We start from the raw sequence: 17,699 nt of genomic DNA on the forward strand, positions 1-17,699 counted from the left end.
TTCCTCTAGCAGCAGTTACTCAGATGATTCTGGAAATCAAAGTTTACTTTTTTCCATAAAGGAATTACTGGGTAACTCCTAACTTTGATTTGATGCTCATAATTTAAACAATAATTTTCAAATGTGGGGCTCCATAATTGTGATCCTGCTGAGATTATCCTCTGTGGAATCCAACTTTTACTTCGACAAAGTCCAAGTAAACACATCTGCCATGTGCAACAGCCAACAGATGATTGACCATTGAAGTTCATCTCATATCTGTTTTGAACAATCTGTTGCCGATGGATCATTGGTTTAATTTTCACAACATTTATCCTCTTAGTAAAATGGATATAAATGTCAATGGTGGGGCTCCATAATTGTGACCCTGCTGAGAGTATCCTCCGTACAATCCAGACTTCATTGAAAAGTCTCCCCTCCTATCATTTTCTTATACAAGAAATTAATGTTTTCTGAATATATAGATTGAATAAGATAAATGTCAAAGTTGGACAACTATTTATTTTGAACTCTACCTCTAGTTGATGTACAGAGCCTTCTCAAGTACATTATTGCTTCCTCAGTCCTCACCATTGTTTTCCAGAATTTATATCCTTTTTGATCCAAGTGCCTTGATCTCACTCTTTGGTATCATTAACATGGCTTATTTCCTCTCACTTCTCTCAACTCCCTTCTTCCTCATAGTCTCACCTTCTTCTTCACAACCCACCGAGTTCTTCTTCCCCGGATTCAGACAAACGACCCCAACAACTTAACACTAACAGGGGTGTCACAGATTGAACAAAATGGCATTTTACGCTTAACTAATTACACCCCTCGTTTAGTGGGTAAAGCTTTTTATAGCTCTGCATTTATATTCAAGAACTCTACTAATGGCCCATCCTTTTCATTTCCAACCTCGTTTGTTTTGGCCATAGTTCCCGAGTTTCGACTCTTTGGTGGTCACGGCATTGCTTTCACAATGACCACTTCTGTAGATCGCAGAGCACCTTCAAATCAGTATCTAGGAATCCTCACCGCGACCGATATGGGTAACTTCTCAAACCATCTTGTTGGACATAAAAAGCTTGCACTCAAATGCTTCAGTCTCTGCTGGTTACTACACCCAAGGTGGTTCCACAAAGCAAAATCTTACTCTCAAGAGTGGGAAACTAATCCAAGCTTGGATTGATTACGATTCAGTTGAAAATGTCATGAATGTAACGATTGCACCCACCTCTAAAAGACCGACATCTACCCTCTTGTCTTTAAATGTAGATCTTTCGCCGTTTCTTCACGAGTTTATGTACTTTGGTTTCTCAGCTTCAACAGGCCATGTGCTTTCTAGCTCCATTATGTTTTAGGGTGGAACTTTAAGATCAATGGACAAGCTCAGGCTCTTGATTTATCGTCTTTGCCTTCACTCCCTGGACCACCAAAAAAAGATAGAACGTTAGCAGTTGGTGTATCGGTTTCATCTGCTGTTGTCATAATTGCTCTTTCCATTGCAATTTATGTCATTATCAAGATCAAGAATGCAGAAGTAGTTGAAGTTTGGGAGCTGGAGATTGGCCCACAAAGATACTCTTACCGAGAACTCAAGCAAGCAACCAACAGTTTTAGCGACAAAACTTTACTTGGACGGGGTGGTTTCGGTAGAGTTTACAAAGGAAGACTTGGAAATTCAAACACTCAAGTTGCTGTCAAGAGAGTTTCCCATGATTCAAAGCAAGGTTTACGTGAATTTGTTTCGGAAATTTCTAGTATCGGAAGGCTTCGACATCGGAATTTGGTTCAGCTATTGGGATGGTGCAGGAGAAGAGGTGACCTTCTTGTTTATGATTTCATGGCTAATGGCAGTTTAGATAAGTTTTTGTTTGATGACCCTAAAACTACCTTGAATTGGGACCAGAGATATAGGATCATAAAGGACGTGGCTTCTGGTCTTCTCTATTTACATGAAGGGTATGAACAAATTGCGATTCATAGAGATGTTAAGGCCAGTAATGTATTATTAGATGATGAACTGAATGCACGGTTAGGAGATTTCGGCCTTGCAAGATTGTATGAACATGGTTCAAATCCAGGGACAAGTCGAATTGTAGGGACAATGGGATATATAGCACCGGAGCTGCCCAGGACAGGAAAGGCCACAACAAGCTCCGATGTCTATGCTTTTGGTGCACTCTTGCTCGAGGTTTCTTGTGGGCGCAGGCCTATTGATCTCGAAGCACTGCCCGAGGAATTAGTGTTGGTTGAATGGGTATGGGAGAAGTTTAGGCAAGGGAGGGTCCTTGATGTGGTAGATACTAGGCTCAATGGCCAATATGATGAAGGTGAGATGATGATGGTGCTTAAGTTAGGCCTAATTTGTTCAAATCACGTGCCTGTGGCACGGCCAAGCATGAGGAAGTAAGGTATCTTGATGGAGAGGTTGACTTCCAGAAAATTTGACGACACCGGCTGCATTTCATGGGGGCGCAGAGGGATTTGACGCCTTTGTTCCTCGTCCTCATCCTCATCCCCGTCATTGGATAATATGATTTCATATCCATTCTTGGAAAATGGTAATGCCGGTACTAGCTAGATTCACTTCTATTTCAAGCTCTCCACTTCCAGAGGACAAACTATATACTGTATTGTGTTTGAGACTTTGAGCTTGTATTATATGCAAAACTGTGCAAAAACCTAATCAAAGGGAATAAAAGAAAGCGATTTCTCTCACGAACATGATGTTTCAATGATATTTTTTCTGATCCAATATTTTTGGCCAAATATAATCAATCATAGTTCAAAGAAAAATATGAATTCAATTAAAATCAAATCATTAGAATCATTTCTAATTTTCTCAAATGTGTATTCAATGGCCCCAATGCAATCATAAGTTCTTGTTGCCCTAGGAGGAGGATGCTGATGGTGGTGACATTTTCTTTGACCGGAGCAAAGTAGAAGACGATGTCAGTGAGTATGGCAATACATTATTGTTTTTCAATCTACAATACTACAATTCCCGGAAGAACCACAAATCGAATCATTAATCTGATATCAAAGGTGAAGCTAATTAGATTTGCTTTGCTTTTTCTGTTTTGTAATTCACCATCATTGTATTATTAGGGAAACCACGGTAGATGCTGGGCATCTTTCTTTTATGATTTCTACACAGTGAGTTGTGAAGTAGCTTGAACTGAAGTTACTTCCTTAGGCTTGTAAAGTTATTATCAATTCCTCTGGCTGCAATTACTCAGATGACTTTGGAAATCAAAGTTTACCTTCTTCTCCATAAAGAAATGACTGGGTAACTCTTAACTTTGATTTGATTCTCATAATTGAAGCAATGCTTGTCAAATGTGGGACCTCATAATTAATGTTTAGTTGACAAGTCTCCCTCTATCATTTTTCTTATACAAGAAATTAATGTTCTCTTAATATATATAGATTGATTGATGTGAAACGTAGAAAGTGATGGGAAGTAGAGCAAGTATGACATGACTCGGTTATGGGGAAAAAATATCAACCATAGAAGCTAACCCCGAGTATACGCATTGAACTAAAGCGTGGAAAATGCAAATCATAGCCAGTACCCACATGACTTTGAAAGAAAACTTGGACCAATTGACGGGAGATAGAATAGGATAATATCAGAGTTTGAGAACTATTATTTCTTGTTGATGAACAAAGCCTTCTCAAATCTATAACCCCAAAATTTTCCTTCTCATAATTCATCATGTCATTGTTACCTTCAACTTTATCATGTATTTCTAGAAAGAAATATGATGTTTTCTTGAGTTTTAGAGGTGAAGATACCCGCAAAAACTTCACAGATCATCTCTATGATGCTCTAAATCGAAGTGGAATTATCACTTTCAGGGATGATCCAAAGATGGATGCCGGTGAAGAGATCGCACCACAACTCTTCCGAGCCATTCAACAATGGCATTTAAATAACAGGTAAACCATTTTTTTCTTTCCTGTTTTCTTGTTTAATTAATTTAATAATTATAAAAATGAACTGAATTTTATTTCTTTGCAGGCATGAATCAGATTTTATTGGAGATATTGTTAGAACAATATCAGCAAAATTATGTCAAACATATCCAATTGTTCATGATGAGTTGGTTGGAATTAGTTCACGCTTGGACGAGTTGCATTCCAAAATAGAGATTGGGGAAGATGACATCCGCATCGTAGGAATTTGCGGAATGGGTGGCATCGGTAAAACAACTCTCGCAAGAGTTGTTTACTACCAAATGTCATCTCATTTTGAAGGTAAATGCTTCATTGCCGACGTTCGAGAAGTTTCAGACAAATTTGGACTCGTTTCTCTACAGAAACAACTTCTTTTCCAGATCTTGTCTGGTGAAGTCTTCGAATTTTTCAATGTTCATGAAGGGAATGCCATAATTAGCCGCAGATTATCTAACAAAAAGGTCCTTTTTGTGATTGATGATGTGGATAATTTACAGCACTTGAAATGCTTGGTTGGAAGGCATAATTGGTTCGGTTTAGGAAGTAGAATCATTATAACAACAAGAGATGAACACTTGCTCCAATCTTACCGAGTAGATGGTGTGTATAAGCCTTCAACATTGAATGACAGCGAGGCACTTCAACTTTTCAGTTTGAAAGCTTTTGATAGTGAGACAGCACCAAATGATGTTTTCATTGAGCTTTCTGAACATGTTGCAAAATATGCCAGTGGTCTCCCCTTAGCTCTTGAAGTGTTGGGTTCTTTTTTGTGTGGTAGAGACGTAGCTCAATGGAGAAGTGCAATCCAAAGACTTGAAAAGGATTCTAACAAAGAAATTATTGACAGACTTCGAATTAGCTTTGATGGATTGGAAGAAACGGAGAAGAACATATTTCTAGATATAGCATGCTTCTTCAATGGGGACGAGAATGATTTTGTAATGAAAGTATTGGATGGCTGTGAGTTTTTCCCGGATATCGGAATCGATGTTCTCATTAAGAAGTCTCTACTAACAGTTGACGAAAACAACAAATTGTGGATGCATAACTTACTACAAGAAATGGGAAGAAAAATTGTTCGGGAAAAATCTATTGAGGAGCCTGGAAAACGTTGTAGATTGTGGGAGGAAAAGGATGTATATCATGTGCTAACGAAGAACACTGTAAGTCTTTCCATGGAAATTGCATATTATATGAATGTTAAAGACAGAAATGATACACACAATGTAATTTTTCACAAGTTTTATCACATAAATTGCCTCATTTTATTTTGTGTTTCTTATGTTACTTTTGAATTTTTTAGGCTACGGAAGCGATTCAAGGCATGATCATTGACAATAAAAGGTAGCAAAACGTACATAAACATGCATCCATGTGTAAATTTCAAATTCGGTCAAAAGTGACCCTTAAAGTTTTATTATATCACTGTACTCAAATTACACCATTCCTCGTTGAGTTATACTCTCTTTTTTATTTTACTCACTGTACTTTTAGTTTTTCTAATTTATTTTGAAAATCCTTGAAGAATCATCTCTATGTTTCTATTCGGATGTGTGGGATACGAGTGCTTGACGGAGCATAGATAAATTAAGTGTTGGAGCAGCCTTGCTTTTAGGTATGAAACGCTTTGTGATATTTTAAAATTTGAACTGAATTTTCGTTGTTTTACCCTTCGTTATCAGGATATCCAACAAGATGCTCAATTTGAATGTTAATGCTGTCTCAAAGATGAAAAAATTGAGATTGCTCAAAGTCCTTTGCCTCTCAAATTGTGATGAACTCAAATATCTTCCTAATGAGTTACGGCTCTTAGATTGGATGGGATATCCTTTAAGATTCTTACCTCCAAGCTTCCAACCAGACAACCTGGTTGCACTTCTGCTACCACACAGTCACATTGAACAACTATGGAAGGGAAATATAGTAAGAACTAATTCATATTATCATTGTTTTTTAACTTATTTTAGGAATATTAACTAAATCTTCTGAAATTTATTATTATTTTCAGCAGCCCCTGTATAAGTTGAAAGTGCTCAACCTCAAAGGGTCCGAAAACCTGATCAAGACACCGGACTTTACAACAGCCCCAAATCTGGAAATTTTGATATTGGAAGGTTGTACAAGAATAGTAGATGTTCATCCATCAGTCGGAGTTCTTTCGAGGCTTAAACTTCTGAATTTAAGAAGCTGCACAAGTCTTAGGAATCTTCCAACCAAAAGTGGAATAGAATCTCTTGAAACATTAATCCTAAAAGATTGTAGAAACCTTATTAGTCTCCCAAGCAGCATTGGTGGGTGTAAATGTCTAAAAACTCTTGATCTTTCAGGTTGCTATAAAGTTGAAAATTTGCCGGAGAATTTGCAGCAAGTAGAGTTGTTGGAAGAGATTGACTTAAGTGAAACAGCCATAGAAAAACCGCCATCCTTCATTTTTCAACTTAAAAATCTTAAAGTTTTGTCTTTGAATAGGCTCAAGACACCATCTAAGTTAGCCCCAAATCTACCTTCTCTTTTCCAGGTAATTCAAAGAGGACGGATCGAGTCTGTGCCTCTTATGTTACATTCACTGTCAGGTTTGATTTCATTAAGAGAGCTGAAACTAAGGAACTGCAATCTTCGAGATGGAGATATTCCAAGTGATATTTATTGTTTACACTATTTGGAAAAGCTTGAGCTTGGTGGTAACAATTTCATCAGCTTACCTGTGTCTGTTATTAGATTTCCAAGTCTTCAATATCTTGGAATGTCAAATTGCACGGAGCTTAAATCGATTCCTAGTCTTGGTGCTTCTCGAGAACTATTTGCAACTCCATCAAAGTTTTGCAATGCAGTGGAACAGTTTAATGGTCTTCACTGCTACAGATTGGTTGAGAATAGCAATGCATTAACAATACTGAAATACCGTCTTAAGGTCGATTTATCATTCTTTCGTATTTACAGAATCTCGTTTTTAAAGAATTATATTCTTAGTTACCAAGCAACATAAGTTTTATTTTGCAGCAAGTTGCATATTTAAGAAAAAGTTTTGATGCTGTTATACCTGGAGGTGAAATACCAAAATGGTTCAGGCATCAAACAGTTGACTCTTCAATCAAGATACCACTGCCTAACAATATTCAGAATGATAGTCAATGGATCGGAGTTGCTTTCTGCTGCATTTTTGTCAACGATGATGCTTCAAGGAATGAGGAACTCACATATGATGCTGTTATCCATCATAGGAATTCTGGACAAGCTGATTCTGATGGATCTGGTTTTCGGGATAGAAATCCTCGACGTGTCTCAGGGGATGGCTGGATTTTTTCTAAAGAATATAACCAGCCCATAATAAAGGACCACCTTTATTGTTGCTTTTTGTTCCGTGACAGATTATATCCATTTTCCTTGGAGGATAAATGTGGTGAAAGTGAAACTGAGAATTCATCAACATTGGGTTGCCCAAATCAGGAATTCGATGAACTCAAGTTTTCTGTCACATCCGATGATAGTCACATAAGTGTAAAGGTGAAGAAATGTGGGCTTCGAATAGTTTATCAGAAAGATTTGGAAGATATCAATGAAGATTCCGCCGCAGATGGATCAATAGCTGAAGGTCCCCTTATAAAGCGAAGACATAATGTTTATGAAGAGATTGAGGCCGAGCCACAACCAAAAAGGATACACAAGTTTTTCAATTTATGATGGGCCGACCGGGGAAGAAGGATTAGTTACTATTTGATTTTATTAAAGACTCACCGGCTGAAGATGAGGACAACACATTAAAGACTCCCTCTGAGAAAAGAAAAATGGAGAAGCAGAGGAAGACTGAACGAGCTAAGAAAGTACATCAGCTTGATTTGATTATTTTTGGTAATATCTCTTTGAAGATTTCATTCTAATGTGGCTTACTATTTGAGGTGGCAGAGGTTGAAAATTCGGATCTTCGAAAGGCACTACTCAGAGCCCTGGAAGAGCTATTTGATCGTCTTCACAAACAAAAGAGCTCTACGTTTCTAACAAGCCTTTCGTGGCTATTCGGGGGTTGCAATTGGATTATTACATGTGTGGTTAAATGGCCGATTGTGTGTCTTATCACTGCATCGTGATGAAGGGAAACAAGGTACGATACATTTGCAAGGTTCCAGAAAAGCTTGTAGATGACCAAAATGGCTTGTTCATGATAATTCATTTATTACAAGGTAAGTTGGATTGCACCACGAAAGAAAGAGGGTGAAACACTTGGTGCCTTCATCTCTGGTCTTGCCAATGCCATCTTCAAAGCTCCAATGCTTTTCTTTGATTCGCCTCCTGTTGGGATGATTCTAACCTGAGCAAGATCAAATTTATGTACCCTATGAGTTCTTTCCCGAGAAACTAAATTTCGTTTTATATAAACACTTGCAGGCTTCATCAAATACGAGTATTCTTGATTCCGACACCATTCGCCCTAGTCCTTGTAGCAGCAGGTGCAACTGAAGTCATGGATACAACAGGAATCATGGACTTCATTACACTGGCAAGTTTCCACGGCCTCCGTTGTTGCTATTTTCTTGAAATTTGCTTTGCTCAAATCTCATTTGCATCCTCACCCTCGACGTCCAACTATTATTATAATCTACAATTAACCTTCAAACTCTATAATTGTAAGTGCACCAGAGGAGTACATTGCGAGTCGTAATTTGCTTGAACATGTAATAGGTAGGAACAAAAGGGTTGAATCCATTGTAAGTGTATTCTCTATCCCGAGCATGACCAGCCTCCACTACTAAGCGACGACTACACTGCAAAATACTCTCCATCTCTAAAGATTCCGGTGCAAAAATAGAATGGTTTCGTCTTGTCCAAATGCTCCACAGAATGGACCCAAATAGCCAATCCCAATCATCCGAGTTCAAAGGAAAATAATCTGGCCGTGGAAGATTCACTTGAATCCAGTCCACGATGTTCATGCCGAAGAATTCAACAAGCCGGTCTGGTTTGATTAATTCCTGCCAAGCAGTATGCGCCACAATACACTCTCTAAAAACATGAGTTAACGATTCCTTTGCTGCACCACAGTAGAGGCAGCTTTCATCATTTGTCATGTGTCTTCCCATCCGTTCTTCATTTTTCACAATCCGACCCTTACAAATTAACCAAAGAAGGAGACGCACTCTTGGTAATCCCTGGAATTTTGCAATCGTGTTCCAAAGTTGATTCCCAGAAGTTCTGATTATTTCCATCCGACAATTGTAGGCGCTAGAGACAGAGAACTGACGATTATTTTCCCAAATCCACCATGGTTTCCAAAATTCACCAAGCAGCAAGTAGCAGTCTTATCAATATGAAGGCAATATATATATATATATATATATATATATATATACAATCAATAACTATCTCCAGTTGTTTTCTTCATCCAACCGGAGATGTTTAAGCAGCGAGAAGAATGAGAGCTCGCCAGTGGTAACTTGTCCGTAGCTTCTTGTACTTCTGCACAAAGGCCCCGATATCTATTTCCCCACAAAGAATCTGCCTGTTCACTATTTACGATTCCTCTTCTGTTGCATTCATTGCATCGACAAGTAAAACCATCTTTAAGTACTCGCATCTAAACCCCAGTAACGTAGGTAATATACAATTAATATGTGGCCATTCTGCAGGCCTCTGCGAGTTGATGCCGTTAGAAGCATTGCTACTCGGAGCTGCAGGCCTGGACGAATTAGGGGAGCCGACTACAGGAGGATACCAAGAGTGTGAAGAGCCCTCTTGCGGACGTGGCTGAGCTTGTTGCTCGTGTGAATTCCAGCAACATAGTTCTTGTGACAAAGGGCAATTTCTTGTGACAACTTCTCTATCTTCATGGTTGATAGACCACTGACAAGGAATTCCCATATGTTTTAAGCACTGACATCTTCTTTCCATGACTACTCTTATCTTCAAAGCGTAAGCCTCAAGTTCTGCCACATTGTGAGTGCAAAAGAGCTCTGGTCTATTTGTGAAAGGGTAACAAACGTTAACGCTGCCCCAATTTTTCTTCTCAAAGCATGGACTGTCCCATTAAAGCTTCCAGGATTCGTCACCTGCTTTAATTTCTTCTTCAGTAAAGATGTACAATAAATCCTTATTTGAAAAAATAAAAAACCCAGGGGCTCATAATCATCTGATGCCCGTTTTGCTAGAGAATCTATTATGGCATTCATTTTTATTATCCTTTGGCTCACAACGCCAAATTCTAATAACACTTGTTGTCTAGCTATTCTTCTGGTCAATGCTGGTGACTGTGTTAAGCACTTCAAAGTATCAAGTTTGGAGATCAATCGAGCAGTATAATATAACATGTACTGCCTGAACCTTCAAGTAGCCCATACCAAAGCACTTCATGCATCCTAGATTGGTAGGTATTGGATCTTGCAATCAATGACCTTTTCGCTCAAATAATAAATGGCTTGTCCATCATTCCAGACTCATCATGCAGTCCCACATATCTCAATGAATTTTCAAAGAATGTCAGAGAGGAGATTTATGATCTATCAGAAACTTGTGCACTACTATATTTGTATTCACTGTCATGTTTTGATAAGATCGAGAAAATATGCCTTTGGAATCTTGAAGCAACTCTATCAGCTTTTGTCTCGTTTCATGTCACAAAGTAGTGTCAATCTCGGTATCTTCATGGTGAAATAAGATATGTTTGTCCTCCTTTGTCACCAGCCTTAATAGTTATTCAGAAACGTCACATTCTACCTCATTTTTGCACAACTATATTTCTACTAAACACAGGCCGCTCAAAATTTATCTCATGATTAAAGGACAAAAACATTTATGTTATTAATGATTAGGGCACCTGCAAAGAAAATTTAGAACGAATATATACATTTGAAAGAGTAATAAACATTTGTATGGAATGAATGAAATAATAATAAAATATCAAAAATGAAATAAAAGAATATAATAAATGATAAAGAATATGAAAATGTATAAAACGATTGCCATTTGAGAAATGAAGGAAAACATCTTCAATTGCAGAACTGTGCAAACAAAGGGAATAAAAGAAAGCGATTTCTCTCACGAGCATGATGTTTCAATGATATTTTTTCTGATCCAATATTTTTGGCCAAATATAATCAATCATAATTCAAAGAAAAATATAAATTCAATTAAAAACAAATCATTAGAATCATTTCTAATTTTCTCAAATGTGTATTCAATGGCCGCAATGCAATCATAAGTTCTTGTTGCCCTAGGAGGAGGATGCTGATGGTGGTGACATTTTCTTTGACAGAAGCAAAGTAGAAGACGATGGCAGTGAGTATGGCAATACATTATTGTTTTTAAATCTACAATACTACAATTCCGGGAAGAACCACAAATCGAATCATTAATCTGATATCAAAGGTAAAGCTAATTAGTTTTGCTTTGCTTTTACTGTTTTGTAATTCACCATCATTGTATTATTAGTGAAACCACGGTAGATGCTGGGCATCTTTCTTTTATGATTTCTACACAGTGAGTTGTGAAGTAGCTTCGAAATTTAAGTGAAAATTTGATTTGAATTTCAACCATTTTGAAGGTTTTAATTATGTTTTTTCAGCTGTAGGTACTGGTTGAACATGGCTTGAACTGAAGTTACTTCCTTAGGCTTGTAAAGTTATTATCCATTCCACTGGCTGCAATTACTCGGATGACTTTGGAAATCAAAGTTTACCTTCTTCTCCATAAATAAATGACTGGGTAACTCTTAACTTTGATTTGATTCTCATAATTGAAGCAATGCTTGTCAAATGTGGGACTTCATAATTAATGTTTAATTGACAAGTCTCCCTCTATCATTTTTCTTATACAAGAAATTAATGTTCTCTTAATATATATAGAATGATTGATGTGAAACGTAGAAAGTGATGGGAAGTAGAGCAAGTATGACATGACTCGGTTATGGGGAAAAAATATCAACCATAGAAGCTAGCCCCGAGTATACGCATTGAACTAAAGCGTGAAAAATGCAAATCATAGCCAGTAGCCACATGACTTTGAAAGAAAACTTGGACCAATTGATGGGACATAGAATAGGATAATATCAAAGCTTGAGAACTAATATTTCTTGTTGATGAACAAAGCCTTCTCAAATACAAATCAAACTCAAATCTATAACCCCAAAATTTTCTTCTCATAATTCATCATGTCATTGTTACCTTCAACTTTTTCATGTATTTCTAGAAAGAAATACGATATTTTCTTGAGTTTTAGAGGTGAAGATACCCGCAAAAACTTCACATATCATCTTTATGATGCTCTAAATTGAAGTGTGATAAGTGCTTAATTTAGTTAATATTTTGCTTTTAAATTACTCCTTAATCATTGGTTTTTGTGGCTTATTTGTTCGTTTTGATTCATTTTCTGTGCAGAACGTTAGATTTTAGAAATTGCATTAAAAGGACAGAATTATGCATATTTTTTTATTTTCGGAATCGAAGCTGGATTAGTGGCATGAATTCAGACATGAAACATCCGACGAGGCGATGACATCAACACCTTCTAGAAGATCCAGTCAGCGTTTCTAGAAACACGAATGGTTTGGCTGCACGTTTCTGCAATTCGAATTTGAATTAAACTCAAGTTTTAGGATAATATTTTTTATCTTTGTTTTAGGTATTTTAGTTTAAATAGGTTTTAGTATTTTAATTAAGTTGTAGGATAATATTTTAAATATTATATTTTATCTTTGTATTTTAATTTAAATAGGTTTTAGTATTTTAATTAGGATTTAGGATATTATTTTAAATAGTATTTTATTTTATATTTGTTTTAGGTATTTTAGTTTAAATAGTTTTAAGAGTTTTAATTAGGATTTAAGTTATTATTTTAGGAATTATTTTTAGCTTGTTTTTAGGAATTTGAAGGCTTCTAATACCCTCTAAGAGTGAGCCTAGAAACATATATCTCTCATCTGAGAATTAAATCATCTTTTTCTCTCTATTTTGCCGAACTTCTCCTATTTTCTTTTAGAATTTCGTTTTCAATTATGCTAAGTATGACATTGGTCATGCTTAGCTAATTTTCTCTCAAGCCGAAGACTGAAGCGAATGCTCAATTCCAAACGTGTGAATTGTAAGGTACTTAAATCGCTTTGGATTTTTCTCTTTGTTTTCTGAGCTTACTTTTCAAATCAAAACGATTTCGACATTGATCCGGATATTGTTATGGTTAACGTTTGAAGAAGGATTTGCTTATTGAAGCATATTCAACTTCCCGATAACACACTTAACAAAATTGTTTGCTAAGAGAAAATTGAGATCGAAATATGTTATTGTTGAAACGACACAATCCGAGTTGGCAGCGAAGAATTGTCCTTGTAAACTGACATGAATCTTGAAGTAAAAATCAGTTTCGATGATCCGAGGAATTTGAGGCGAAGCTGAAGTCTGAGGCTGCTTTCACCATAAGTTTTCTTTATCTCAATTTATTTATTTTATTTATTTGTTTATTTATTTTTTATCTTATTATACTTCTTTAAATAATTTAAAACACCCTTTTATCTTTATTACTATTTTTAAAATCATTATTTATTATTTTCCCTTTATTTTATTTTATTCTATTTTTTCAATTTCATCTAGAATTCCATCTTCTTCTAAAATCAAGAAAGAGTTTTACTAAATCAGAAACACCACAGTCCCTGTGGATCGACCCTGCTTCTCTATACTACTTTCCCTTTCTATTTATTAAAGAAGCCAAAATTATTTTGATAGCAAAACGACGGTTACCAAATTGGCGTCGTTACCAGGGACTAACGGAAAGTACTGATTTATTTTTCTAGTTTTTGATTTATGACCAGAAGGAACCTAGTGAATTAGTAGATCTAGATCCGGAGATCGAAGCACGAGCACAAAGAATCCACACACAAACGTTTCGAGAAAATAGAAAAAGACAAGAAGAACAAGAGCAGAGTTCAGAAGCAGAATCAAATCCGGAGACAAACTCTGAAGCAGACACATACAACATTCTGATGGCAGAAGAAAAACAAACAATCCGAGAGCTAGACACAACCCCTGTCACTCAGACGCCATTATGCATCAATTTTCCTAGTGGCGGGACTCCGTTTCAATTAAAGACAGGACTCATTCATATTCTTCCCACTTTCCATAGCTTTCCCATTTAATATCCGTACAAACACTTGTTGGAATTCCACATGGTTTGCACTAGCATGAAACCACAGGGAGTTACCGATGATCAAATTAAATTGAGAGTTTTCCCTTTCTCTTTAGCCGACTCGGCTAAAGATTGGTTATTTTATTTACCTCCAAATTCAGTTATGTTGAGTTATTCGATCGACGAAATAGCTAAGAGGGGGTGAATTGACAATTAAAATTTTGGTGGAAGCTTTTATAGAAAATATAAAATATTTGCACAGCGATTTAGAGTGGTTCAACTTTCTCAACCAAAGTCTACGTCCACTACCTTAGCTAGCCACACTAAAGATTTTCCAACAAATTCACTAATTTGTTCTTTCTTTTGAGGACAAAGAGTAACCTTACAACTCCCTCAAGAATTATACCCCAAATTCTTGAGAGCACTCTCTCCCAAAGAGAATATTACAAATTTCGCAAATTTATAGAAAAACCTCACAAGGCAAGATGTCTGTGCAATTCTAGAACAAAGAAAGAACACTAAAAAATGAATACAATTGAGCACCATAAGTGTTCTTGAAAACAAAATGAATATTGAAGGAAAATTGGCTTGAATTGCTCAAACTTGATGTTTAAAGCTTTCTCTTTGTTTCTCTCTCAATTCTTGATGATCAATGGCTTCAGAACTTGTTTAAATACACCTTGGATTGATTCTAGCCGTTGGGAATCATTTGGGTGATGTTAGAGCCGTTGTAGTGTGAAAACCCTCTTGAAAAAGGCTGCTGGGAGCGTGGGGTATAGGTACCCATTCAATGAGTATCAGTACATGCAGTGTAAAATTCAAATATTTCGACGGTTAAATGACTAGGGGTATCGATACCACTAGGGGTATCGGTACCCATAGGACATTCTATTTTTCTCGGAGCCAAAACTTGCATAGGGGTATCGGTACCCTTTGGACACTCTGTTTTTCTCGGAGCCAAAATTGGCATAGGGGTATCGGTACACCCTATGAGGGGTATCAGTACCTCCCTATTTAAAATTTATTTTTGCCTCGATTAAGGCTCGAAATACTTTGTAAAATTATTTCAAAATTATTTTAAGATTAAAACACAATTTTACACTTAAGGATTGAAATTGACATTTGAAAAACTTGGAGTAATATTTTGATATTTGAATAATTTAATCGAATATACTTTAAAAATGATTATAAAATCTTAAAATTCAATAACACTTAATTTGTTATATCGAAACATCAAAATGTTTTCAACAATCTTCCCCTTTTTGATATAACAAAACATTTTAGTAATTTTAAGATTTTCTTTGAAAAATTAATTTTGAAAAATTACTCCCCTTACTATAACACTTCTCCCCCTTTTTGTTAAATAAAAAAGACTCTATAAAATGTTTTTAAACAAGGTTTTTGAAAAATTAGCCAATTGATATTTAGATAAAACTTAAGCTGCTAAGAACACAATCAAGAGAAAGATTAGCCATTAGTTACATAATTCAATATTCATAAATAATGTGTAAAGGTAATTGGTCATTTATTCTAGATGATGCAAAATGTAAAAAAATAAAATTGAAGCTCAAATAACTAGTAATCATCCAAATATCATTCAAACCAAAATAAACATCCAAACAAACAATTCAAACATCCAAAAATCCAGAAACACAAATCAAAATATATCCAAAATGTTTTAACAATTAAGCTCTAAGTTCAATCCAAGAAAACTAAGCAAGGCAATGTCTAATCATCCATAGGTGGATCGGGAGGAGAAAAATGAGCTCGCATAGCGGCCATCTCATGTGTGAGTGCATTGATTCGTTCGTTTGTTGTTTCATTGTTCGTGCGCATCTCCCGTAGAATTTCCAATTATTGAACCCCCATAGCAGTTAAATGGAACTCTATGGATGCAAACCTTAGATCAAATGACTCCATAAATGATCGAAAGTATGGAGGCATTGGATCCTCTTGCTGTTCCGGCTCGTTGTCGGGTACAAGATCATCTATATCTTGAAATAGATCTTAAAGTCCTGGATCATCGTCCGCTGCCGGTGCCGGAGGAGCTTGTGAAGAGCTAGCTCCTAGTGTTTTCTCGATAGTTCGAACCATTGATCATTTTCCTTCTTCCATATCGATTTCTTTAAAGATGTCAAGTTGATTTCATTTTTGAGAGGGATGGCTACATCAAGCTGAACTCTAAGCTGAGCTTTGATAAACAAGTTACTCAGAAGACAACCTTAAACTAGAGTTTCACAAAGTTTTTTATTAGGGACAAGGTTTACGGTTTCAACGAGTTCAACAAAGATAATTTGTGTTAGGTTTATTTTCTTATTTTTCTGGATACAATGTAACCACCAAAGGTCTAAAGCTCTAAGAGTGGAGTATTTACCTCCAGATGATCTAAACCACCAAGAGATGATCAGATGAAGAAAACGATCATGGTGATCTAACACACTCGCACTCATCTTAGCTTTGTAATGAGAATCTACTGTTTGTTTTTCATTATCTAAGCCGATATTATCTAAACCAAATACGTTATCCATGTAGTCCGAGTCAATATGAATGAATTGACCTAGAAGATAGGATTGAATTCCTATTGTTTTAGTTTTAGCTTGGTTTTGGATACAAACCGCATTTGAATAGAAAGTTCGAACAAGTTGTTAGTAAACTACTGGTTCGAGTTGAAAAAGTTTATCAAATTTCCAATCTTGTAGGGTAGGAAGATATCTAAAGTTCATTTCTACCTTAGCTCGAAGAGAAGGAACAAGTTTTTCTCGAATTTATACGACTCGAAGAGATAAACAAATCTATGGTAAAGATTATCCCTACGGTCAGGTTCGTTAAAGCATGAGTTCCGAATAGTCATTTCGGGATCATCGGGATTAGGAATTTGTGGTTGAATAGGAGGAGGATTTAGAGGTCGGTTTGAACGACTAAATGATGACCTAGGGCATTTTTGAGACATGGTTCAAGAAATCGGAATAGGATAGATACATGCAATTTTAAAACATATGTATGTAATATAATCAATTTCAAAACTCAAATGAGTCCTCAATATTTCAAGGTTCTCTAAAATAATCCTAATGGGCAAATTTGAAAACTATGTTTGAAAACAATGTGTGAAGAATTATAATATGTATAGTTTTCATGAAAACAACATAATTAAATTAAAAACAATAATTTTAAAATAAAAAAATTATTATTTTTATTAATTTCGAGAAAAAAATTTAATTTTTTTGAAAAATATTGTGTTTTTGTTGAAATTAGTTGTAGATTATAGTTCTAGACTATAATCTAACAAATACTTGATATCTAATTCATCCTAGAACGAATTAAAACTAGTCCTAAGTTTAAAAATCAATAAAATAGAGTTTTTAGAAAAATTACCTTGAAAATTTTTGGATTGAGAGGAATGTGATAATTTTTGCACGATTTTGATGATTCCAACAGGTTTAGAAGTTGAAGAATTATTGAATTCCAACTAAAGATCGAAGGTTTTGAGCAAATGTAGATTGAGGTTGAGAGAAGAGTTGAACGGTGTGAGTGTAGTTTTATGGGCTTTAACACAAAATGATATTTTTAGGGATTTAAAGTCTAAACCCGACAGGGGGTATCGATACCCCTACACATTCAAAGGGGGTATCGATACACATTGAAGGGGTATC

The 17,699-nt window shown here is 35.9% G+C and overlaps 1 protein-coding gene and 1 pseudogene across 1 annotated transcript; both read left to right on the forward strand.

Annotated features, from left to right (window-relative positions):
• The first annotated feature begins 481 nt into the window (after positions 1–481).
• LOC120202853 lies at positions 482–2,395 on the forward strand (annotated as a pseudogene).
• Positions 2,396–2,543: 148 nt separating this feature from the next.
• Positions 2,544–7,907, forward strand: LOC120202738 (disease resistance protein RPV1-like). The gene is made up of 8 exons (XM_039203122.1): positions 2,544–2,615; positions 2,880–2,944; positions 3,742–3,927; positions 4,010–5,108; positions 5,249–5,289; positions 5,628–5,868; positions 6,946–7,375; positions 7,442–7,907. The coding sequence occupies exons 1-8, from the start codon at positions 2,544–2,546 to the stop codon at positions 7,624–7,626; spliced, it is 2,319 nt and encodes a 772-aa protein (XP_039059053.1). The 3' UTR covers positions 7,627–7,907.
• The last annotated feature ends 9,792 nt before the right edge of the window (positions 7,908–17,699 follow it).

The sequence above is a fragment of the Hibiscus syriacus genome, unplaced genomic scaffold, assembly GCF_006381635.1.
Source record: "Hibiscus syriacus cultivar Baekdansim isolate YM2019G1 unplaced genomic scaffold, ASM638163v2 tig00009009_pilon, whole genome shotgun sequence".
In the NCBI taxonomy this organism is placed as follows: Eukaryota; Viridiplantae; Streptophyta; class Magnoliopsida; order Malvales; family Malvaceae; genus Hibiscus; species Hibiscus syriacus.